This window comes from Musa acuminata, chromosome BXJ3-7, assembly GCF_036884655.1.
Source record: "Musa acuminata AAA Group cultivar baxijiao chromosome BXJ3-7, Cavendish_Baxijiao_AAA, whole genome shotgun sequence".
Taxonomy (NCBI): domain Eukaryota; kingdom Viridiplantae; phylum Streptophyta; class Magnoliopsida; order Zingiberales; family Musaceae; genus Musa; species Musa acuminata.
Genome location: NC_088355.1, coordinates 10475117 through 10500101, shown reverse-complemented (window position 1 = coordinate 10500101; position 24985 = coordinate 10475117). Strand labels below are relative to the sequence as shown.

At 43.7% G+C, this 24985-nt stretch overlaps 6 protein-coding genes across 6 annotated transcripts; 4 read left to right on the top strand and 2 right to left on the bottom strand.

Annotated features, from left to right (window-relative positions):
- Positions 1 to 1987: 1987 nt before the first annotated feature.
- On the top strand, positions 1988 to 4138 carry LOC103991623 (cationic amino acid transporter 5). The gene has a single exon (XM_009411128.3). The coding sequence runs from the start codon at positions 2245 to 2247 to the stop codon at positions 4024 to 4026; it is 1782 nt and encodes a 593-aa protein (XP_009409403.2). The 5' UTR covers positions 1988 to 2244; the 3' UTR covers positions 4027 to 4138.
- Positions 4139 to 4553: 415 nt separating this feature from the next.
- LOC135642991 (cationic amino acid transporter 5-like) lies at positions 4554 to 6517 on the top strand. Its single transcript, XM_065159475.1, has one exon. The coding sequence runs from the start codon at positions 4619 to 4621 to the stop codon at positions 6386 to 6388; it is 1770 nt and encodes a 589-aa protein (XP_065015547.1). The 5' UTR covers positions 4554 to 4618; the 3' UTR covers positions 6389 to 6517.
- A 2284-nt stretch (positions 6518 to 8801) lies between these two features.
- LOC135642453 (gibberellin 2-beta-dioxygenase 1-like) lies at positions 8802 to 10730 on the top strand. Its single transcript, XM_065158615.1, has 3 exons — positions 8802 to 9406; positions 9491 to 9827; positions 10255 to 10730. Exons 1-3 carry the CDS (start codon positions 9012 to 9014, stop codon positions 10492 to 10494), a joined length of 972 nt encoding a protein of 323 aa, XP_065014687.1. The 5' UTR covers positions 8802 to 9011; the 3' UTR covers positions 10495 to 10730.
- Positions 10731 to 12143: 1413 nt separating this feature from the next.
- LOC103991619 (polyadenylate-binding protein-interacting protein 9) lies at positions 12144 to 17408 on the top strand. Its single transcript, XM_009411125.3, has 10 exons — positions 12144 to 12769; positions 13067 to 13177; positions 13349 to 13393; positions 14969 to 15041; positions 15123 to 15235; positions 15413 to 15472; positions 15696 to 15743; positions 15842 to 15910; positions 16892 to 16953; positions 17031 to 17408. The coding sequence occupies exons 1-10, from the start codon at positions 12425 to 12427 to the stop codon at positions 17107 to 17109; spliced, it is 1005 nt and encodes a 334-aa protein (XP_009409400.2). The 5' UTR covers positions 12144 to 12424; the 3' UTR covers positions 17110 to 17408.
- A 760-nt stretch (positions 17409 to 18168) lies between these two features.
- On the bottom strand, positions 18169 to 21615 carry LOC135643296 (14-3-3-like protein D). Its single transcript, XM_065160084.1, has 7 exons — positions 21412 to 21615; positions 21020 to 21326; positions 20842 to 20929; positions 19536 to 19645; positions 19308 to 19456; positions 18587 to 18624; positions 18169 to 18463 (listed from the first exon to the last, which is right to left on the bottom strand). The coding sequence occupies exons 1-7, from the start codon at positions 21482 to 21484 to the stop codon at positions 18461 to 18463; spliced, it is 768 nt and encodes a 255-aa protein (XP_065016156.1). The 5' UTR covers positions 21485 to 21615; the 3' UTR covers positions 18169 to 18460.
- Positions 21616 to 22081: 466 nt separating this feature from the next.
- Positions 22082 to 23057, bottom strand: LOC135643297 (heavy metal-associated isoprenylated plant protein 28-like). The gene is made up of 3 exons (XM_065160085.1): positions 22900 to 23057; positions 22740 to 22815; positions 22082 to 22655 (listed from the first exon to the last, which is right to left on the bottom strand). The coding sequence occupies exons 1-3, from the start codon at positions 22903 to 22905 to the stop codon at positions 22294 to 22296; spliced, it is 444 nt and encodes a 147-aa protein (XP_065016157.1). The 5' UTR covers positions 22906 to 23057; the 3' UTR covers positions 22082 to 22293.
- Positions 23058 to 24985: the final 1928 nt, after the last annotated feature.

Here is a 24985-nt window from a genome sequence, read left to right as displayed (position 1 = left end):
AACACAATTTTTTTTCTTCTTTTAGAACTCATTTATTGAGTGTCAATGACAATTAATTTTGTCTCTATTGCTCATGAGGAAAAGCCAAAGAAGTTCATTGTAATGAAATGTGTGAAAGTAGGAGTGATTTTTTGTGCAAAAATTATATCCTCAATGGTTTGGACAATATATTATACAACATATCACGTTGCTACAATTATTGAAAAATCACTACCTGCTTGGAAAGACGTGGAAAGATATCTAAAGCACAAGCAAAAGATTAAGGATAGAGGAAAGCATCAGACTTCAGAAAGGAAATCTGTGAGACTGGCAAAGGAGTCAAAGGCAAATATGATAGAACCCAAGATGAACAAAGAGAAAGTAATGGCTGTACACAGTGATTTCAATAAAAATAAGTCTTTTGTTTACTTGAGTGAGTCCTCAAATTTATGACATGGTAAATTAGGACATATAAATCTTAATACTTTATGAAAATTAATGAATTTAGATTTATTGCCTTCATTATATGTTGATCCTAATTATACATGTGAAATATGTGTAGAGACCAAATTGGCTAAGACACCTTTTCATTCAATTGAAAGGAAAACCAAACCTCTAGAATTGATTCACAATGGTATATGTGACATGAAGTTTGTGCACGCTAGAGGTGGAAAAAAGGTAATTTGTTACTTTTATGGATGATAGCATAAGATAGTATTTACTGAGAAATAAAAATAAGGTTTCGGAAGTATTTAAATATTATAAGAATAAAGTAGAGAATCAACTTAGTAAATAGATCAAAGTAATTCAAAGTGATTGAGGTGAAGAAAACGGAGTGGTATCATGTCAGGAGAGTATTAATTTATATTTATCTTAATTAAATGGTATTGCTAAACGTAAGAATCTAACTTTTAAAGAGATGATCGTTGATAAATTCTGATTTATCCTAGAATTTGTGAGGGAAAGCAAGGCTAATCACATTTTTAACAAAATACCATGAAAAGGATAGGATAAAACTCCTTATGGCTTTCGATTACAAGAATAACGTCAATTAGACTATTAATTATAATCGCGACATTGCATAGTTTCGAAACCCATCAAATGAATGTTAAAACAATTTTCTTAAATGATGAATTAGAAGAAAAAATTATATAGAATAATCTGAGAGGTTTATGGCTTTTGGAGAGGAGAAAAAAAGTTACAGACTTATTAAATCTCTATATGATTTAAAATAAACACATAAGCAATAGCATAAAAAATCTGATAAGTTATCTTAAACAAAAGAATTACACCCTTAAACCTAACAACTATTAATATCATGGGGTCAAGCTCGTAGGTCATAGATCAAACCTTAGTATAACATAACTTTGAGTCCATCAATATTTTTCATGCCACACATTTGGATATTTAGAATGACATATACAACAACATAAATGAGATTAAAAAGGTTGTCACGTGATCATAAGATACTTGTCTTTATTTTGTTTTATAGATTCATATGATTACGTGTGATAATATATATTTTAGATGGACTCAACAACCATCTAATGCCATTTTAGGGTCCCACCTCTCTATTATTGACATAAGGATGGGCTTGTCATAGGCAGCCGTCGTCAACCCCCCATTTTCCTGCTTGCCGCCTAACATGGACTTTTTTGTCAACCCCTAGTGAAGAAATGTCCTACGTTTAGATTGCGTCGAAACATTGGCTAAATTTGCACTGGTTCAGTGCAAGTCTCCCTCGTTAGGCCATCATCATCATCATCCCTGAATTCACCGATGTGCGGCTGGCACTTGCAACTTGGCGTATCGTCCAACCCAGGGGACCCCATCGGTGATGTGGGATCAGACGTTGCATTTATGACTGATGTTGGAAAATATCCATGGCCATAGTACAAAGCTATGCGTCTTCTTCTACGGCAAGCTGAGGCCTCAGATGTCCATATCGATAGTTTGTCTCTATATTCCTTCCCCTTCTATGAAATTTCCATAATCTGGATGACCAAAGGATTCCTTCCACACATATTGTAGAGGAGCTTCCCACTGAAGGACTGTTGGATTCCAAATCTTGCTCGATCTTCCGTGAGCATGAGCCAGACTCCCATGACAAGTCCTTCAACGATGAACTATCAAACAATGGAGCCGACGATTTCCACAATTCCTGTGATGTCGTTTACCCGTGGAAGACTATGAATTGCCCCCTCTGTTTTGTCTATATATCAAGCACTCCACCAGCAGAAGAGGCTGAGCCATCGAGAAACCGGGATGGGGAGCTCCATGGAAGGATCGAAGGCTGAGTTCCAGAGAAGGAGCTACTGGAGATGGAGCAAGGAAGACTTCTTCCCCGAGGAGTCCTTCAAGAGCTGGCCGGCCTATGTATCAGCGCTCGGCCAGACGCACCGCCGGTTCAGGGACCGCTTCGTCGGCCGATCCGATGACGCCACCGAGCTCGTTGACCTCCGAAGGCAGAGCGTCAACGACATGAAGCGCTGCCTCACCTGGTGGGATCTCACCTGGTTCGGCTTCGGCTCCGTCATCGGCGCCGGGATCTTCGTCCTCACCGGCCAAGAAGCGCACGACCATGCTGGCCCTGCTATTGTCCTGTCCTACGTCGCCTCCGGCATCTCCGCAATGCTCTCCGTCTTCTGCTACACCGAGTTTGCGGTCGAGATCCCGGTCGCCGGAGGCTCCTTCGCTTACCTGAGAGTGGAGCTGGGGGACTTCGCCGCATTCATAGCCGCGGCTAATCTGATTCTGGAGAGCATCATCGGCGGTGCCGCCGTGGCCCGTTCGTGGACTTCCTACTTGACCTCGCTCTTGAACCTCCCCAAGAACTCCTTAAGAATCCACACCAATCTAGCCAAGGACTTTAATCTCTTGGACCCGATTGCGGTGGTGGTGCTCTTCGCCACCGCGACCATCGCTATGATCAGCACCAAGAAGACCTCTTACTTCAATTGGATCGCCTCGGCGGTCCACACGGTGGTGATAGCCTTCGTCATCGTTGCCGGTTTTGCTCACGCAGAACCCACCAATCTGAAGCCCTTTCTTCCTTTCGGTGCTCAAGGCGTATTCCAAGCGGCGGCGATCGTCTACTTCGCTTACGGTGGCTTCGACAACATCGCCACCATGGCCGAAGAGACGAGGAATCCTTCGAGGGACATACCACTGGGCCTGCTCGGCTCCATGTCCGTCATCACGGCAATATACTGCCTGATGGCCCTCTCACTCAGCATGATGCAGAAGTACACCGACATCGACACGGATGCGGCATACTCTGTAGCATTCAAGAGCGTGGGGATGAAGTGGGCGCAGTACCTGGTCGCGCTCGGTGCTCTCAAGGGGATGACCACCGTGCTGCTCGTCGGCGCGCTCGGGCAAGCTCGCTACACCACTCACATCGCCAGGAGTCACATTATTCCCCCACTCTTCGCTCTGGTCCACCCCAAAACCGGCACCCCTATCTACGCTACTCTCCTGATCACCATCTCCAGCGCTTGCATCGCGCTCTTCTCAAGCCTGAACGTCCTGGCGTCTCTACTCTCCGTGAGCACTCTCTTCATCTTCATGATGATGGCCACCGCGCTTCTCGTGAGGCGGTACTACCGGCGAGACGTCTCGACTCCGAGGGACCTCCACAAGCTGGTCATCTGCCTTCTGGTCATCATTGCCTCTTCCACGGGCATTTCAGCTTACTGGGGACTGAGGCCCCATGGGTGGATTGGGTACGTGATCCTGGTTCCTATGTGGGTGGCCGGCACTCTGGGACTCCAGCTGTTTGTGCCACAGTGCAGGACGCCGAAGGTGTGGGGGGTTCCGCTGGTGCCATGGTTGCCGTCCTTGTCGATCGCCACCAACTTGTTTCTCATGGGCTCTTTGGAATCCAAGGCGTTCCTAAGGTTTGGGATCTGCTCTGGGATCATGCTGATCTACTATCTGCTCTTTGGACTCCATGCTACTTACGACATGGCGCACGGGCAGTACCAAAGACCAGATTTAGCGGAAGCAGAGAGGAAAGCAGCAGCTGGTGCAGGAGGCGAGGCATGAAGCCACGGATGGGCGCTTCGTTACTTGTCATTAGCAGACGGGTGTGTGTACTTGTATTGATGATTGGAAACATCAGCATGATTTCAGTAAAATTAATTATTATGGAAGGGCACATGACGGCGATACCATCATGGCAAAATACTTGCATTACCAAAAGAGGGATGCTAATTATCTATCTAATTCCATTGTGAGACGAAACATAAACGTGCACCGACGAGCCAGCTGGCAATTGCTTCTGGTCCAGATTCATTGAACCACGGCCATCCTCCCATAACTCGATCTTAGCAAGATCATAGCACAGATTCTGCTTAACATCCAAAGATACTGCCAGTTGTCAAACGAATTATGCCAATAACACATATTTATATTATTATAAGTATATGCACACAAAAAATCATGATTTTAATGTTTTTTGATACCGTATTACTGATGCAGATATGGAAGAAGCGTATTTTAAGAATACACGGACTTGTGGAACTAATTTACAAATTTCTCGAGGCATATGCAATTGGAAGGGGATCTTATATTATTATGTGGATAATATATATTGGAGCCCAAGTTCCAATCACAAATATACACCGTGATTCCGTCCATGGAAGCGATCGGCGGCGACGTGAGCCACGGCGCCGCTTCCATCTCAGCAGGCGAGGAGCGGAGTTACTGGCGGTGGAGCAAGAACGACTTCTTCCCGGAACCATCGTTCCGGAACTGGGGGGCGTACCGCACGGCCCTCTCTCGGACCGGCCCACGCCTCCGTGACCGCCTCCTCCACCGCTCCACCGACGCGGCAGAACTCCTCGCCCTCCCCCGCCGCAGCGAGCATGGCCTCCGCCGCTGCTTGTCCTGGTGGGACCTAGCCTGGCTTGGCTTTGGCTCTGTCGTCGGCACCGGCATCTTCGTCATCACCGGCCAGGAGGCCCGCTTCGCTGCCGGCCCCGCCATCCCTCTCTCTTACGCGGCCGCGGGCCTTTCCGCCCTTCTTTCCTCTTTCGTGTACGCTGAGTTCGCCTCCGACGTCCCCTCCGCCGGAGGCTCCTTCTCGTATCTTCGCATCGAATTAGGCGAATTCCTCGCCTACCTTGCCGCCGCCAACATCCTTCTCGAGGCCCTCGTCGGCGCTGCAGGTCTCGCCCGCTCCTGGACCTCCTACTTCGCTACCCTCCTCGGCCGCGAACCGGACTCCCTCCGCATCCATGCCCCGGCCCTCGCCGCCGGCTTCGATCTCCTTGACCCGATCGCCGTTGTCGTCCTCATAGCCTGCTCCTCCGTTGCCATATTCGGCACGCGTGGCACCTCCACCCTGAACTGGATCACCTCCCTCCTCAGCGTCGCCGTCATCGGCTTCATCATTGTCGCCGGGTTCATCCACGCCGACCCGACTAATTTGGCCCCCCTTTTCCCCAACGGCGCCAAGGGGGTGTTCGAGGCTGCCGCCGTCGTCTACTGGGCGTACACCGGCTTCGACATGGTCGCCACCATGGCGGAGGAGACCAGGAACCCGGCAAGGGACGTCCCGCTCGGCCTCGTCGGCTCTATGTCAGCCATCACCGTCGTGTACTGTGTCATGGCGCTCGTGCTCGTCATGATGCAGCGCTTCGACCAGCTCGACCCCAACGCGGCCTACGCGGTGGCGTTCGCCGCAGCGGGGATGAAGTGGGCCAAGTACCTGGTGGCACTCGGCGCGCTCAAGGGGATGACCACGGGACTGCTCGTCGGCGCGCTGGGGCAGGGGCGGTACACCACGCAGATCGCGCGAGCCCACATGATCCCGCCCTACTTCGCGCTCGTACACCCCAAGACCGGCACGCCCGTCTACGCCACGCTCCTGGTCACCATGTCCAGCGCTTGCATCGCCTTCTTCTCGAGCCTGGATGTGCTCGCCACCGTCTCCTCCATCAGCACCCTCTTCATCTTCGCCCTCGTGGCGCTGGCACTGCTCGTAAGGAGATATTACAACCGAGAAGTCACCCCGAGAGCCAATCTCTTCAAGTTAGTCTTCTTCCTAGCCGTGATCGTTGCCTCGTCCGTCGGCGTATCAGCTTACTGGAACTCGAACCCGAAAGGCTGGATCGGATACGCGATCACGATGCCACTCTGGTTTCTAAGTACGCTAGGCCTCGCGGTGTTCGTTCCGCAGCAGCGGGCGCCGAAGGTGTGGGGCGTTCCCCTGGTTCCATGGCTGCCGTCGCTTTCCATCGCGACGAACCTGTTCCTGATGGGTTCGCTCGGCTACGAAGCATTTGTGAGGTTTGGGATCTGCACAGCGGTGATGCTGGTTTACTATGTGCTCGTCGGTCTTCACGCAACCTACGACGCGGCTCACGAAGAGAACGACACAGAGGCGATCAAAGTGGAGGCATGAAGCAGTGAGTGTGTCATGTAGCAATTAACACCGCGTTCTCGTTGATTCGATTAAGTATTGGGATAGGCTGCACAATCTGATGGCCTTCTTATGTGCCCAAAACTCGAAAAAGATGATCATTTGATGTTACTGAATCTTTGCAATTGGTTGAGCACAGATTTCACCTATGATATGTGACTTCAGAGGCAGAGGTAGAGAGAACAGGGAAGGATTCCATGGCTCTGCATGACCATTGATCGCCAAACTATTCAATACCCCACTATTGACCATCACAACAATTGCGTAGAATCCTAAACCCACGAGACATCCAAGCTAAAACAATCTGTTGTCACGTCAACGCCAATTCGTTCGGCATATATGTCTAATTTTACCGTTCAACGTTCCGTAGACTTCGCTGCGCGGCCCAAATCGAGACGCTTCCAACGGCTACAATTTCAGCATGAGGTGGGCCATTGCGACATCGAGAAACGTATTTCAGCTTCTCGCCTCCCTCGTCGGCTATGTTTCCTCCAACCCCAACCCCATAAATGATGCCCGCCGCCTGCGTATTTGCTTGCTGCTTTCCTCACAAAGACCAATCTCTCTCTCTCTCTGAATGGCATTAGTGAGCTGCTCTGTGAAGGCCTCCCTGCTGCTGCTTGTGCTGGCACTCATCCAGGTGAGCGCGCAGGAGCACCACATGGCGCCCAGTCCTGCACCGGCCATGGAGAATGGAGCCATCGCGGCTACTCCAGGCGCTCGCGCGGTGGCTTTGGCTTCCTTGATGTCCATCGTTGCCCTTTCCCTGCGTTAAGTGTGATTCCTTGAGTGGGCTTCCGGTTATGTGCCTCCTCTCCTCTTGTTCCTGGGTGCTATAGAACAGAGGCAGACATCTTGCGTCAAGTATCGAGTTCGATAGTTCTATTTTTCTGGCTGATGATTATTCGTGATTCATTTGATCGGATACTGCTCCATTCATGTGATATAAAAGACTGGTTACAGAAAAATAAAATATTTTTTTAATCAAGTTTATACATGCGATGGATGTAAACATGAACAGAACTCTTGCGTTCACAGCGCTGAAGTTGCAGATGGGCTACACATCGACACAGCCAGAGCTGAGTTCCGGTTGCAAATGGGCTCTTGGTTTTCGACCACGGCCACCGCGTGCATCCGTAAATCGACATGATAACCCTCCTTGATTGGTGGTGCAAATCGACATGACGATAAAACGAAATGATTCATGATTCATTTGAAAGCGGGGGGGTCTCCTCCGAAAAAAGAAGAAAGAAATAGAAGAAAGTGATGAATCATTATAACAGGTCACTGTCCTTGAGCGACCAAAGACACAGGCAGTCGATTTCAGATCCAAATCTACTGTTCCAGAAGACAAGACTGACATCTATGAAAACAAAATTTGCTGGAACTCAACCTTCTCCACCTTTTCAAGTCGCTCACTCAAGAACTATTGATGAATAGTCAACAGGACCCTCAAATTCTACTTGTCCCCAAAGAAACAAGCCCTGTATTCGCTACGGCCATCCCATCGATGCGATCCATCACCCGATACAATCAAACCGATGACGCCCCATGGCGAAGGATAAGCCAGCAACTCCTATTGAAATGGAACTGTGGGCGATACGGAACCAACGTGACTGATGACCAGATGACCACTCTACTGCCTAACACCAGCCAGAACCAGACTGTTCGATATGTGCAGTGATCACTCGTTCTTCTCTGTGCGTCTCTTGTCATTACTTACCATTGCCGAGTCATGAGGGGTTCGGAATGGCCAATTAGAACCTGGACATCAATCTACCCTATCTGTCACTGTACAAATGCACAAATGTCAGCCTTCTCTGCACGCGCATTAATTAGCCGACAGCCGGGGAGGTGACCACGTCGGCCGTCGACGCGATGGCTGCCTACATCACATGTCGAGCCCTTTCTGGGTCACCGTGCCAGATCCGGTATGTTCCGATCAACATGATATCGTGTTGCATGTAACATTGTCTGAGCAGGAGCAGTGTATATTAACCGAGCAGGAGAAGTCAGTCGTCATATCATTTCTGCTTCTGTCATCCATCCTATGACATTACCTGATCTTTTCCTGTTATTTTCATTCAAACGTCTCATTTATGAGACAAGATACTCGAGATAAATTACGACTTCAAGAGAGAGAGAGAGAGAGAGAGAGAGAGAGATGCCATCACAGGACTCATGGCCAGCCTATCGGATGAACGATAGTGGTGACTCTCGAGGACGACGGCGAAGTCTTGGCACACATGGACTGGTCCTTGCCTCTCGCGTTACAGTAGGAGTAAGATATTATTTGGACCACTATGGTCATGACTATATTTACGTTAAAAGAATCGACGGTGATGCATACGACTCTCCGAGAGAGAGAGAGAGAGAGAGAGAGAGAGCAGCTCTGCATTCCATCCTTTTCAGAGGAACAGCACCCAACAGTGAAAAGGAAGGAGAGTTACTATTGGATTCCACGAAAACACTTCAACCACCGCTTATATTGTTGCCCCCTTATATAAGCCAGCCAGCGATATCGTCCACCACAGCCTAACCCAACTCGATCCCCTGTTCTCTGTTCCCAAGGAAGACTTGCTCTGTTTCTGCTGTTCCAAGAGCCATGGTGGTGTTGACAAAACCAGCTCTCGGACAAGTCTCCCTCCCGAGGCCACAAAAACCAAGCCCCTACTTCTCCGGTATTCCTGTCATCGACCTGTCGGAGCCGGGCTCCGAGGCTCTCCTCGTGAGAGCCTGCGAGGAGCTCGGATTCTTCAAGGTCACCAACCATAGGATCCCCATGGAGCTCATTGCAAGTCTAGAAGAAGAAGCGATGAAGTTCTTCGCGCTACCGCAGGCAGAGAAGGAGCGTGTCGGGCCGGCAACTCCTTTCGGCTACGGGAGTAGGACTATTGGTTGTAATGGAGATATGGGGTGGGTAGAGTACCTCCTCATGCAGATCACCTCCAAGCCCATGTCACTACCCTTCCTCATGGACGCATCGGCAAGCTCTTTCCGGTACTACTTTGCTGCTTCCCACCCAATCTTGCAATAATTCCTTGTCTTTAGCTACTGATGCCTTTCGTGGTGGCCATCTTGCAGCTCTGCGTTGAACGAGTACATATCAGCAGTCAGGAAGCTGGCGTGTGAAGTTTTGGAGCTGATGGTTGATGGGCTGAAGATTGAGCCAAGGAATGTGTTCAGCAAGCTTGTCATGGACGAGGAGAGTGATTCGGTCTTGAGGCTGAACCATTACCCCCCATGCCCGGGGTTTAATGGTACCATGACAGGGTTTGGAGAGCACACTGACCCACAGATAATATCAGTGCTGAGGTCAAACAACATTGCGGGACTGGAGATCTCCTTGAGAGATGGCAGCTGGGTCTCCGTCCTTCCCGACCAAGCATCCTTTTTCATCAATGTTGGTGATTCCTTACAGGTGATGAACATGTTGTTCATAGTTCATATATATGTTCCGAACCTGATTGCTGCAATCAACTTTGATGATACCAATGGCACTAGGTAGCATAGTTTTCACACCCTTGATCTGTCAGAAAGGTAAAAAGCTAAATATAGCACCATGGTCCTTGCATACACTGCACAGGGTGGAGCGATGCGACAGCAACCTTGATGTGATTAGGTAGCTATGAGATAGGAGCTTTTATTCGAGAAAACATTAATTAAGGTCTTCATCCGATGGGACCCCACATGTTTAGCCTGTGACACCCATTTCTATAAGTATGTTGAATTTGAAGGGCTGGGAGTTTGTCTTAGCCATGCCTTCCTTTCTGTGGGCTTGTTCTTCATCATCATCATCATATATATATATATACATATATATATGACTGGGAGTTTGTTCACTGCAGGTTCTGACAAATGGGAGATTCAGGAGTGTGAGGCACAGGGTGTTGGCCAATGGTTCCAAGTCCAGAGTCTCCATGGTCTACTTTGGGGGGCCACCTTCCGGAGAGAGATTGGCACCTCTGCCACTGCTGATGGGGGAAGGAGAGCAGAGCTTGTACAGGGAGTTCACATGGTGCGAGTACAAAAGGTGTGCCTGCAGAACCATGCTGGCAGACAACAGGCTTGGGCAGTTTGAGAAGTAGCACCGGAGGCCATGGTGGAGAGGTCTGTGGTTAAAAGATGTCCCTGAAAAGGTGGTTCATGTTTAGCTGGTAACCAAAGATGGAAACATGAAAAGGTTCTGTATCCCCTGGTTCTTTAATCTGTTCTTCTACCTTTCCACACTACAGCTCCTTTCTGTAGTGATTGTGGCGATGATGATGGTGTAGGTCAGTGAACAACTCCATAAAATGAAAAGCTCATGTTCATGCATTCCATACACACACAGACTCTCTCTCTCTTCCCAAATGAAAGTTCCGAAAGGATCTAATCACCAGCAGTGCAATCAAATCATATGCCAAGGTGGTGGCACTGCTGACTCAAACTGGGTACTCTCTCTCTCTCTCTCTCTCTCTCTCCCCAGGGAAGAGTGCCATGCTTTGCCGCAGAGACACTCTCTCTTGTGCTTGGTAGGTCACAGGTCTCGTTCAACTCCACCAGGTGGAGAGGTTACTCTCTCAAAAGCTAGCATTGGTCTCTCGCTCTCGCTCTCTCTCTCTCTTGCCCTCTCTCTCGCTACAGATGCTCTGAGATGTTCCATGTGTCACGGGTTTTTTGTTTATGTACAATGATGAGGACGCGAGACGCAGAGAAAGATCACGTAAGAGGTGAAAACGAACAACTTTTTCCTCTATAAATATGAAATTAATGAAGTGTTGGTGCCTTCACAGAAAAAAAGAACACACTCCCTATCTCTCACCACAGTGTACAAAATGGGGAGAAGAAAATAAATAAAATGTGGAGAGCACAAGATTGGCAGATTGATGATGGGACCCACAGCTAGTAGCCAGGTTGTGTGGGATCAAAAGAGACATATCATATAATGTGGGGGCTCACATCGTGTGTTGTAAAGGTGATGTTACAACCAGAAAGACGGGGCCCATCCTAATGCATTAAGGTTTCATGCAGTGATGGGGTGCACCACGTCAACTACGAAATCTGAAAACTGGGTAGATATCAATGTAAGAGGCACCCAACACGGAGGAATCCATGCTGATCCCGGCAATCGGACGGCCTTCGTCCTTTCTCAACCCCATCACAAAACCCAACGCGCACGAGTAGCGCCGGTCGCATAACCCAGTCCGTACGCCCTCGCCCCACGTGCCTCACCGTTGACCGTCAAACCGGTACCCCTCCACGGGCATCAGAGGCTGCCCCTTCCTCCCTCGATCCAATCCCCGCCGTACGATGCTATCATAACCTGCACCCGAAGCGACGCTCCGGAGACCCATCGACGCTTCGATCGATTTCTACTAAGAAATCAAATACATGCATTAATGGACATTATCATATATCCGTCTTTCATCCGTGTCATTCCATTCTCACCATTTGTTCACAAGCAGGCTTTGTGAGGCTGACGCGTTGCTGTTCCTTTGAAGTTGGGCTGCCCTGCTTCCATCTTCATTCATCTCCAATGCTTACTTATTATTATCTGCTCTCGATAACAATCTTTTGTAATCCAATCCTAAAATTAATTGGAGATTGATGAATTAACTACACTTGTCTGTTCCTATTTCATCTATTTAACATGATACGGTATAATCTTATTTATAAACAGTATTCAACAAAATGGGAACTCTCTCTCTCTCTCTCGGTCTATCTGTCCCTTCTCATTTAGTGAGAGTAACAAACTAAACGCTGCAAGCAGCGAATAATCCATCTATTTATAGCTAATCGCAACATCTCCCCTCCGTCGGGTTCGTCTCACCTTTCTCCCCCTCGCCCCCTATCTCTCTCCTCTCTCCTCGATTTGCCATCTCAGTCTTCCAATCTTCCAAAACAAGCCCGCAGGAATAAGCGAGAGAAGTGAGCGAGCCAGCCAGCATCGTTTCTTGCTTGATCGGTCGTATTGTCCGATTCGATCGGTTCTCGATTAGGTTGTTGTTGGTGTTTGTTTGAGTGAAGGGAAATAAAATGGCCGCGGTGGCCGAGAAGGCGATCGGGTCGGACGATCCGTTCATCCACCGCCAGTCGCCGGCGGAGGCGGAGGCAGAGAGGGAGTACCGGAGGGACGTGAAGAATCTGGTGGACTTGCTCTCCAAATTGAACCCGTCCGCCGAGGAGTTCTTCCCTTCCTCTCATGCTGCCTCCGGTGACGCCGCCGGTGGTCACCGCAAATTTGACGGCCGGCTCTCGGCCGATGCGCCCATCTTCGTATCGTGGAATGACTTTTATTACAATAGTGAACCGATCAATAACAATGGTGGCACTAAGGAATCGAGCGGAGATGGATCATCGAATGATCAGCCTAATCGCAGAGTAGTTACTTGGATTCTTTTTCTCTTGAATTTGATTTCGTTGCTTTCTTTTACTGCAATTTGGATATTAAGCTTAGATGGCTTGAATTGTAGGGTTCAAAGGATATTGGATTTGTCCAGCTTTGTCCATCCTTTTCTGAGAATATAGAACCTCATTGATATTACTTTGAATTGGAAAGTAACCGCGATCTGTTAGAACATTCATGGAATTGGAGAAAAAAGATATCAATTTTTATTCGAGAAATTGCTTGAAATGAATCCTTTTTGTTGAACTGCATTTTCGCTCGTTCTTTGGCAGAGAAGAAATGGTTCTAACGAGGGGAAGAGGAGGACGAATAATAGACCTCGGGGAGCTGAGAGGGAGGATAGCATCAGGCGAACTGTATATGTTTCTGACATTGATCAGCTTGTGAGTCCATCAAAAACCTTTTATAAGCCTGATCATTCACTCTTGTGAATGTTACTTGTTCTGGTCAATTTGCCTGTTTCCTTTTTCATATAATCATGAACAATGACTTGATCAATTATTCAGTATTAGTGTTTGTTGTGCTAACGTGGATCGTTTATTGATGAATATCAGGTAACTGAAGAAAATCTTGCTGAACTATTTTCTAATTGTGGACCAGTAAGTTTCTCAAACTTCAGAAATCACAAAATCTATTAGAATTTTCCTACTTATGCTTTACAAAACCTGGAATGATCATATATTTTCCTGTACCGGATAATGCTAAACTGGTTGGAGTTTCATTTTTTTTTGCTTTTAATCTGTTGACTTCCCTCCAATTTACTGACCAAGGAACACATTTAGCTTTTCCATGACTTTGCCATAGGAAATTTCTTTTTTAACAGTCTATGCTTTTTAGCACCCATTTTGGCACCTGAAACAAGGAAATGTGAAATGACCTTTGGAAGTGTGGGACTATCAGTAACAGATAGAAGTCTTGTCCTTTAACAAGTTAATCTGCTGTTGATCTTGGTTAAGATTGGTTCCTGGTCAGCTTGTCATATCTTTCCGACAGAGACTCGCAGGCCTACATATTCATTGTAAAAGTCCCACACTTGCGGCTAAAGATTATGCAGTTTCTTCCTCTTTGATGATGCATGCCCTTTGTCATTACGAGGCTCGTTCAAATCAATTTTTTAGCTCTTAAATGCATAAAGCAACTGAAAGACCAAGTTAGAAAATTAATTCTTGATTTCATATGGGTTTATAATTTTCCCTGTTATCATCCTCCGGCATTCCCAATACTGAGAGGAATAAAAAAGTTGTGTCCACTAAAATTAAACTTAACATGTCCACAAAATGCATTTGACAAGACCGGCAAAGTGATGCCTCAACAGGAATTACAACTATAACAACAACTAGCAATAATGCCTCAACTATCTCAGGCCAACTATATGGATAATTTCCCACCATTGAACTTTTATGTAAGGTAAGATCCTAGCCATACTAAGATAAATTATATCTCTTCTTATTGTTTGTAGTAAAGTTGTCTTGGGCCTTATTCTACTCACACCACATCCAAGTTGGCTCGTCATCTAATCAAACATTTATGTTTGTATTGTCTTAATTGATTATCCCTCATTCTATTTTGCATGGAAGCTATATTTATTGTTCATAAATGAAACATTTTTTAAAATATTTTAGAAATTCCATATATCCACCTTAATTTCCTGAATCCTGATCCTAACAACACAAACTTTTTATAGATATTGTTTCTTTATTGTTCCAAATCTCAGTTTGCAAAACATGATTGACCATATAATTGTTTTATAATTCTTTAGTCTAATAGTTACATGGTAATCACACAACTCATGACGGAACTCTTCATATTTAATCATCTCATTCTCAATCTATAAACAATGTTTTCATTAACCTTTCCTTTTTGTTGAATATAGATCTAAGATATATGAAAATCTTAATGTACATAAAGTTCTTATCCAACTCGAAACAGGAATTAAGCCAACCAAATTATTAGCAAATCTGGGAGAAGGTTACGTTTCTGCACTTTGGAGGATAATAGATAAGTTGGTTTAATATTAGGGAAAAGGAGTTTTTCCTCTGTCCATAAATGTTACTGTTAATAGAAGATATTTCTTTCTTATCCATCTCTTTTTTCTTTCACTGCAGACACAATGAACTTATCACATGCTTATTGATGTTCTTTCACTGATTATTTTAAGTATTTTCTTACTGAAGGTGGTTGATTGCCGAATTTGTGGTGACCCCCATTCAGTTCTACGATTTGCATTCATTGAGTTCTCTGATGAGGGTAAGTTTATATGATTGTCAAAGTTTTCTTGGATATGCATGTATCACATCTCAGTTTACAAGAATGGTTTTATCCTCGTAGATGGTGCAAGGGCAGCACTGAATCTTGGTGGGACGATGTTAGGTTATTATCCTGTCAGAGTATTACCTTCAAAGACTGCAATTATTCCAGTGAATCCAAAATTTCTTCCTAAAGTAATTACGGTTGCTCATTTCATGTGAACACCCATACAGTTTTACTTGTAGAGACTGTTTAGAGAAAAGAAAAAAGAAGAAAAAAAAGAAAAAAAAAGAGAGAGATTGTTTAATGCTACTTCACTTTGTTAGTTTATGCTTGCCGATGTCCTTCTGAGTGCTAAAATTTTGATGCAGTCCGAGGATGAAAAGAAAATGGTTGTAAGGACAGTTTATTGTACAAACATCGATAAGAAGGTGACAGATCTCTGCTTCCTGCACTATGATCCATCTTTTTCCCTAGTTACTAATGGGCATGTGTCTAGAACATAACTACGAAATCTGATTTTATGATTCTGATTATGGAACAATGATAATTATAAGTGATTTTGCAGGTCATTTTATGATTCTGTCAAAACTATTGTTCATCGAAGATCATGTTGATCATTTTTAAGGACTTATTCTTCTAGTCCTGATGCAGGTCACTCAAATGGATATTAAAATTTTCTTTGAACAATTTTGTGGTGAGGTTAGATAACTGCCCTAAATGACCACTTTAAAGCTAAGTGCTTGACATTATTAAGCTTGTAATAGTATCTTATTAGTTAGTGTAATTTTTTTGCACAGGTTTCTCGTTTGAGACTACTTGGTGATAATGTACACTCGATGTGTATTGCATTTGTTGAGTTTGTTCAGGTAAGTTCATTGTAACCTTTTTTATTCACTGAGACTAAATACATATACGCAAGAGCAATTTAGTTTTTTCCACTAGAAGTTGATGGCTAAGACTGTCCAGATTTGAGGCAGATATTCTGACAGTTGAGTGCTACCATTTTGTCCATTAAAAAACCTTATCCTCTTTCCATATTCTAGCTCTTTCTTTACACTGTTTAGGTTATAAGACAAATTGTTTTATTAATTAGCACCTTCTTACAAACAAAAAAATTAGCGTTGTTTACTATTGAATTTCTCCTGCTAACTTCCTATGAATCTTTTGGACAAGATTGATATGTGCCATTCGTTCACAATCATTTTTTACAAGTTCAATTTCTTGTTTCTGCATAAATCTCTTTGGGTGTTGAGCTTGTGATGTAATATATCCGGTTTATTCAATTTTTAAACTGGTTGCTGTAAGTTGTATGGGTAGCTCTTTGTTCTATGTTATTTATATTTGAACTTAACTTGCTTTACAATGCTTGAGTGTTCCATTAGGTGTGATTATATTGATTGTATCTTGTACTTTTCTAGTTGTGATTTTTTTTTTTTGTGTACATTTCAAAAGAAAACATCAAACAAGTTCGTTTAAGGCAGGACTGTTGCAGTAAGAGGTTTTCTTGACAAAGGAATTTGTTGAATCTAAAAAGGAAGATACTATCCTTTTTCCCGCAATAAGAAGCAATATACTATTCATTTCATTCCTCTGCAGTGAAATTCTAGATTGTCTTACAAGGAAAAAAATTATGAACAAAAATATATGCCTTGAATATAATAATAAGAAACATGTTTTTTTTATAGAAGGAAAAATATGAACAAAAAAGACATTACAACTTACTCTTGAATATTATACCTTGACTAAAAATTATGCCTACATTTCAATCTTTACATTTTCTGAGCATCTCAATGAAGCTGGACAACAGTTTGGTATGTTGAAAATATTATTCATTTCTTTGAATGCAGGCAGAAAGTGCAATCATGGCTCTGAATTGTAGCGGCACAATTTTAGGAGATCTACCCATCAGGCAATATTCTTACTGCTCTTTAACTAATGCATGTGAAATTCTTTGAACTAACATGAATTGAGAATCCTGCATCTCAGGGTGAGTCCTTCAAAGACACCGGTGAGGCCACGTGTACCACGAGCTGCTTCAGACGGATTTGGGTTTAGTAACAACTGAACATACTGGCATTCCATCTAATGATATTTCATTTCGAGGTTATACTGCATTGGCACAGCTAAGAGCATCTATTCATCTCATCAGCAGGCTTTAATGCTCGAACGGAACATAAAATTTATATGTTTTCCTTTGGCCGAGAAGGGTCAAAGAACCTTGATGACCGATCTTAGTTATCTGTTAGGACATAATTTTAACTGAAATGATTTAGATACCTATGCAGTTACATTGTGTTTTAGTAACAATTGACATTTGGCTGATCTCTAGCCTCTGCTTAGATTCAAGTCCTGCTGAATTCTGGATGTTGTGTTTGTTTTCTTTAGCATATTCTATTTGCCCTGAATCTAATTCTTAGTCACTACATGGTAAAAAATTAGCACTTCTTTGATGTAAAAGAGAAGGAGAACTCAGCAAATGAGGCAGTATATAGGTATTAGGAAAGTTCATATGAATCATGACTTTTCTTCCTAAGTAATTGAGAAGTCGGGTAATGTTATATTTCAATTATTGTTGTTTACCTGAGTTATTTTGGTAATATTCCAACCTCAATCAAATGTGTATTGATATTATTGCCCCTGATTTAGAAACGCCTCTGGAAAGTAATTGTTTATTTCATCTACTAATATGTTCTCTTAGCACTTCTATAGGTCTTTGAGGCATCAAAGCATGAAATCAATGCACAGCAGAGAATTTAACGGAAAATCTTAAACAGAGGTATCTCCCTACAAACCTTTTTAATGTAATCAAGACATGTATATAGAAATGAAGCAATGCCTCAAATAATTTGTATCTGAATCAACACCCAAAATTCTAGTCAAGAATCACTTGACAGTAGATGGCAAAATGGGAACACAAATCTCAGTTCAAGTAGGGTGTATGATACAGTCATCAAATGAATTCCCAGCATGATGCCATTTTAAATAGCAACATCCTAGAGTGAAGAAGTCTAGAAGTCTAGTGTTTAGGCTTACTTTCCATTCTCTTGTGGGAGAAAACTAAAAAGCTGCAAACTTGACAAACAAAAAGACAAACCCTAAAAACTAATTACAGTAGACACGAACAAAGAAAAGGATCTACTTTTCACTCCATAGCAACAATTTAGGGAACACTTGAAACACAGCCACACTGTGATGTTGATAGATGTACTACAAACATGACAGTGAAGTAATAAGCTGCAGATTTAGTTGAATTCAAGCCATCCCATTGGGACATACCAACAGTGACACAAAAATCCACTACAGGCATAAGAATGCAAGCTAGACTTTAAAATTAGCTGCAACCAGCCCATATAGGCCAGAATGTATGTTCCCATAGCAACCTTATCCTTGCTGTCCTAGCTTTCAGCTGGTAGAACTCACTGTAAAATTTGTTAGCCAGCGATTAAAATATGAATACGTGGGAAATGTACTGGGAGAGACTTCAGCTTGAAACCTCTAGAATTACAAAGTTATGAACAATGAAAGAAGCCTGAATAAATTACCTGTGCATCTTCACCCGTGCCAATTTTTGTAGTATCCTCTGCAGTGGCCAATAAGCAAAAACAACAGTCAGGGGACAACAACAAAAGGTCTTTAATTGCATAAATTGATTCGGAGGTCTAGAAATCAATATATTCATAGGGAGGAGTTCAGAAAATAGCCAATGATATAGGAATAATGATGTCAGCTTAAGCTTTTGATGACATGTTTTGGCATGGTAAACATCAGAAGAAAAGTCCACAGACAGCATAGAGTAGTAATGAAAATCCACTACAACTTAATATTTCATTGAAGGATACATACCACAGATGGTAGTAATATGATGCATAGTATAACTACAATGATAGTTATTTGATAGTTTATGACTAGCATGGTAGTTCAGAAGAAGCCTAAGATAAGATTGCAACTATTCCATTATTGTTTCATACATTGGGTCAGCTTTCAAGGCAAGAATATTCATATGACCCTGCAACTTCAATCACATTTAATCAGCAGAAGATACATATTCTCGATCTAAATTGAAGACATTCTCAATGTTAAGGGAAGGATTCATAAATGTCTAAATATGACACTTCAAGGTCATATAAATAAATAGGTCTATAGTTCAAGTTCATGTATAGAGCTATGCACACACCAAGATGCCAAATTAGAAAACAACAGCATAATATAGACTCCTTGACGCAGTAGTATTCAAGACAGCACCCATACTAGAGTTGCTATTACCTCCATCCTCGGGGATGTCAGAGGTCCACAATGTGAGGTTATCCCTCAAAAGTTGCATAATCAATGTGCTGTCTTTATAAGATTCCTCACTCAATGTATCAAGCTCAGAAATTGCTTCATCAAAAGCTTGCTTGGCAAGGTGACAAGCCCTGAGAAAAGAAAGTTTAATTAACATGAAATCTGTCGCAAGAACAACAGAATAATGAGAAAATCTGTAACAGGTCATACCTCTCAGGTGAGTTCATAATCTCGTAATAGAAGACAGAGAAGTTCAATGCCAAACCCAGCCTAATTGGGTGTGTAGGAGACAGATCTGCCTCAGCTGTACTGGTAGCTGCCTGTTAACAGGTTTGAGACATTCAGGAAAGTTTCTAAGATAACACACTACTATGTAAAGTGTAAACATAGTGCAATCACAATGCAAACTTAGTTCAGCATGTCACCCAATATATTTGGTTTTCACTATATCACTGTCATGGTGTAGACATTAGCTAACACAACCACGACCACAACCATAATAAAATCTTGAAAAAGAACTGCAGAAATAAAAGTAATATTCCAAATAAATTCAAAGAGAAGCATAACATATTTAGTATAACTGATGCCTCAGAAAAAATGCCACAAAGGTTTCTGAGTCTATGTTTTGATGTTCGCGCAATTGACTGTAAGCTTTTCTGTAGATTGTTGATAGAGATTACGTACCAAAATAAACTTAAATGGCTATATGTGCACAAGACAATTTCGACCTAGGAAATAGTATAAAGCTTGATGATTGACATGTGTCACTTTTCCTTTGGCCAAATGTCATGAATCAGCAACTCCACCTTTTGCCCTAGAACACTGATCAGGGATCTGAAGAGTAGACTCCAATAAAGAATATTTAATAAAGTGCAAAAAATGATTATTTCCGCCAAGCCAACAATTTTAGGAGAAGATCGAGTAACATCAACACATTATCACTGTGACATCTCTTGTACTTGCAATTTTTGCAGAGATGCAGTTCCAGAGTTAGAGATCCCTGTATTTGGGGGGTCTTTGTTATCTCTGATTTTTAGTGAAGTTTGCATCAAGCATCTTTGCTGCCTATTTAAGAAACAATACAAATATTATGCTTTCTGTGCAGATACTCCTTTTCTCTCTTCTGTCTCCACCCATCTCTAGTAATTTGATCAACCAGATTGCTAGAACAGTCATTTACCATCTGAGATAAAATGTATCTTTCTATGAGAGAGCCAAAGTAATAGACTGAGAACGTTGTTCTTCCTCTATTACTAGATGAGACAACAAACTAAGAACAAGCAGAAGATCCCAAGAGAAAAAATAAAGATATTCTCAGCAAGCTAGAAGTCAGTCATTGTAAACAATACAAAGACCATATAGGGAGGAAATGAAGCACCACATATCATTGATTCTTATGCAGAGGTCCTAAAATATCATTTTGAGCAGGGAAAAATCAAAATGTCACTAAAAAAAGCACCAAAATTAGTGATAATACCTAAAACTTGAGAGTCAAATCTAGGCGGAAAACTCCTACCTCATATGCTTTCAAAGAGTAATCTGCAGCCTCCTTTTTCTCGTTGCCAGTCTTGAACTCTGCAAGGTAACGATAGTAATCTCCCTTCCTACAGCCAAATCAAGCAAAAGAAATGGATCCCCAGATCTAGCACGCATTCATCCAAAATCCCGCCATAAAGATCTCAGATCTGACTCACATCTTATAGTAAAAGACTGACGACTCCCCGGCGACAGAGGACGGGATGAGATGCTCATCGATCAACGTCATGATGTCGCTGCAGATGCCAGAGAGCTCCGCCTCCACCTTCTGCTTGTACTCTTTTATCTTCTTGACGTGCTGTTCGTTCCCCTTGGCCTCCTCCTTCTGCTCGATCGAAGAGAGGATCCTCCACGAGGCCCTCCCAGCCCCGATCACGTTCTTATACCCCACCGACAGCAGGTTCCGCTCCTCCACAGTGAGCTCGACGTCTAGGTTCGCCACCTTCTTCATGGCGTCCACCATCTCTGCACCAGAAACCACCACCAAGACCCCAGTCTAATCGGCCCTATGGTCTGGAGACCTCGAAGGGGGAAAGGAGGGGGTCCTCACCGTCGTAGCGCTCCGCCTGCTCTGCTAGCTTAGCGACGTAGACGTGGTTTTCACGATCTCTCTGCGACGCCATGGTGAGAGGTCGGATCGAATCGATCTCCTCTTCTTCGTCTCTCCTCCTGGCCTCGATCGCTTGCAGTCGTGCACTCGGCTTCCTATTTTAGCCGGTTTTGAGGACAGCAGGCGGAAGACAACAAAACAACCCATCTTCTCCCCGCCAGTAAATAGCCGTTGCGTCAAGATTCGGGAGAAACTCGATGCGGGCTCCAGGTACCGTCGGATGCGCCGCATCACGGTGATCCGTTTCTTCACCTGTTACTTTTCCGTTCCAGCACATGATTTGGGCCTTTTATTGGACCGCATCAATTGAGGGGTTTACAGCACTTCGTGTAGGGCGGGCTTCGAGATTTCTGGGTCCCCGTTCCATTACCTCGGCTGTCTCGATCACTCTCTTGGCGCTCAACACAGCCCCCAAGCATCTGTCGTCGACATTATGCATCTAAGCCTAACGGTTGGTCAAGCATGACCAATTTTGACCGGCTAATGGATCAATTTAAGGTGGAGTAAGATTCTCATCTAATTTTTTTGTATTTCTCAAATGGAAAAGAGCTCTGCACAAGTTTCATGTGTGCTGCAGAATTTTATCTTTGTTTGAGCGAAATCGTTTAGGTGTACCAAACAAAGAAGCTTTTCTTACGTGAGAAAGAAGAAGACTACTAATCATATATGCCTTTACATCATCGACAGCAAACAAGGGAATTGAATCCCTTATTGGGAACCAAACCAAATATGCTTTTCCTTTATCCACACGAGTGCAAGCTTGATGACAGACCCCAAAACTTCCAAAGAAGCTGGATTGTCACACACGAACTAGAGCAGTAACTACATAACCGAGCAAGCATTTGGGTTGTCATCACTAAACATCATGCGTGCCTTCTCATCGATGATATGGCTGTGGGGTGGCCTCTGGTAGTAACCATGCATGCTCGAATCGTCATACCCATGCTTCCGATAGTTATACTTGGACTTTGGAGCAGCGCTAAAGATCAGGTGATGTGCCGGAGCCGGGTGCTGCAGGTGGTAGTACGCCTGGCTGTAGGTGGCGTCCTCCGCATTCATAGGATACGGCCACAGGACCGCCCTACGGCCGGTCTTCCTCACGGCCTTCAACGCCTTCTTCTGGTCCACCCACCCTGTCACCGTCACCTTCTGCCTCTCCATATCTATCTCCACATCATGTACCCCTGTACCATCACATAAATCGACCAGGATAAGTTTCTACGTCCATGTGAAGGACCAATTGATCTCACCACAGCTTCGTATCCTACCTTCCAGCTTCAGTAGGGCCTTCCTTATCTTGCTTTCGCAGCCAGAGCAGTCCATATGCACGCACATCTCTATAATCTGAGAACATTACCAGCACATCTCATCACAACAAGCAGCAAAACACACTGAAGAACACAGAAAGAGTTCACGGCAGGGACTTACTGTCATCTTGTCTTCAACTTCTCAGCAGCAGCTCAGTTCCTCCTCTTGTTGCTCGCTAGCTAGAAGAAATAAGCTATGATTCAGCTTTCTCTTGATCGAAAGGTCTTAGTAACGGTTGGATGAGTGAGTGGCCTCTACGGCTCCTACGGAGATATATAGAGACTGGTTTGAGGGATCTGCGAGTGAGGCAATGAGAAGATACCGCGTTCTTCTGTAGCACTGCAGTCAATAATAAACAATATAAAAGCATCGCCTTTCACCGACTGTGTCGACCGCGGGATGACTTCCCCAAGTCTCCGGAGGAAACGAATGTTTGGTCCAACGGGAAGTTGCCACGTGCCCCGCTCCAGGGCTCGAAACTTGCGTCGCAAGCACGGGAGACCGACGTGGGAAGTTGCATCCCTAGCATCCAAAGGTGACGATCGATTGTGACATTCGAAACATCAAACGCTATATTCGACGAACGAAAAAGCATCACGTGGGTCACGAACACCAAAGTCATCGGGAAAACAGCGATGTCGGTGCTGGGCGGCTTCCAACTCCAAAAGACGCCGTAGCGGATCTTTGTCGACCCGCGGTTTCAGGGAGGCGCCGAGATTGCCTCGCCACGAAGTAAATGGCTACGGGGCGGGGACCACGTACGTGTGCCCAGTCAAACGCGCAACGTGTCGTCAGCACACCTGGTGTCTTCGGTCGATTGAGTTCCGACGTGGCACTACGTGATCATTTAGAATCCATTATAACACGGTAGATAGTGTTAAAATCGAATAAAAAATCCAACCAAATCGAAATTGAACCTTCATCGTATTGATTTAAAATCGATTATCCAAACGGATTCAGAAATGATTCGATACGAAGATAATAAATAATTCTGATTTAAGGTATTTTTTATTGGTTTATTTAATCAGTTTAAGCCGAAATAAATAGTTTTTATTTAAAATATACAAATCTAATTAAGTTTAGTAGTATTTAACAGATTAAAACTAATTAATTAAATCAATCAAAGATAGAATTTTATAATTGACACGAGCTTAATTTTATAAATCTTAATATTCTGGTTTGATTTAATAGAACTAAACCAATTTATTTGAAATATATTTTTAATTATTAAAATTATAAATCAATTAATTGAACTAAATTAATCAATTTTGAATTAGTTTGGTTAAGTATGTTTGATTTTGATTCAAACTACCTTTCTTTAACCAAATCAAACTATAAAAATAATTTGGTACAAACAGATTTGAACACTTATAATTATAGATATTATGGGAAAATATGGTTGATATCTTAGTCAATCTGACATAATTCCAACTCATGTGCGTAGAAATATTTGAGATATGGTCGACGTGCCTCCAAGGTAAAAACTTCAAGTTTCATAAGTGTCACTAGTATGAAAAACCTAGGTCGAGAGGAGTTTTCCTATCTGATTTCTTTTACACTCGAGTTAGATACTCGAGGTAGGTCGGTATAACAATGATTAACAAAAAAAAATCTCCCGTAACCCTATTAAAAGTGAACTTTTATACCTAATAGTGAACGGGGTAATATTTTATGAAATATTTTACGATGAGATAACCTTTAACCACCTCTAACAACCTCAATTCAACACCTTATCCATGTAGGCTATAAGGGTGGAGATAGCTTACAATTAATTGCTTTTGGTTCATGTCCATATGGGCAAACTAATGGAGGTTAGCTTTTATCTCCTCCTAGTATGGATGCCATATGGAGGCCATATATTGGATGTTGATTGATTATCAATATTCTCCGTCACACCCTCCCCCCCCTCCTCACCCCTTCCAAAGGCGTGTTTCAAGAGCTCTTTAGTAAGTGTTTTGAAGCGTGACATCTAACCCATCTGACATATTGATTTTATACTCTTTTGATCGCTTCTCTGAAGGGGAGTAGGGGTGCCGAACCAACATACTTTAGGTATGTCCAAAGGGGGTTGGGGTATCACTCAACCTCTACAACTCGAGTAGTAAGGGGGTTAAGGTGTCGGTAACTAACCTCTGCACCTCGATAGTCGATCTCAACACCTTAAGCGGTGCTTGACCTCTATACCTTAGGCATCGAAGATTCTCAA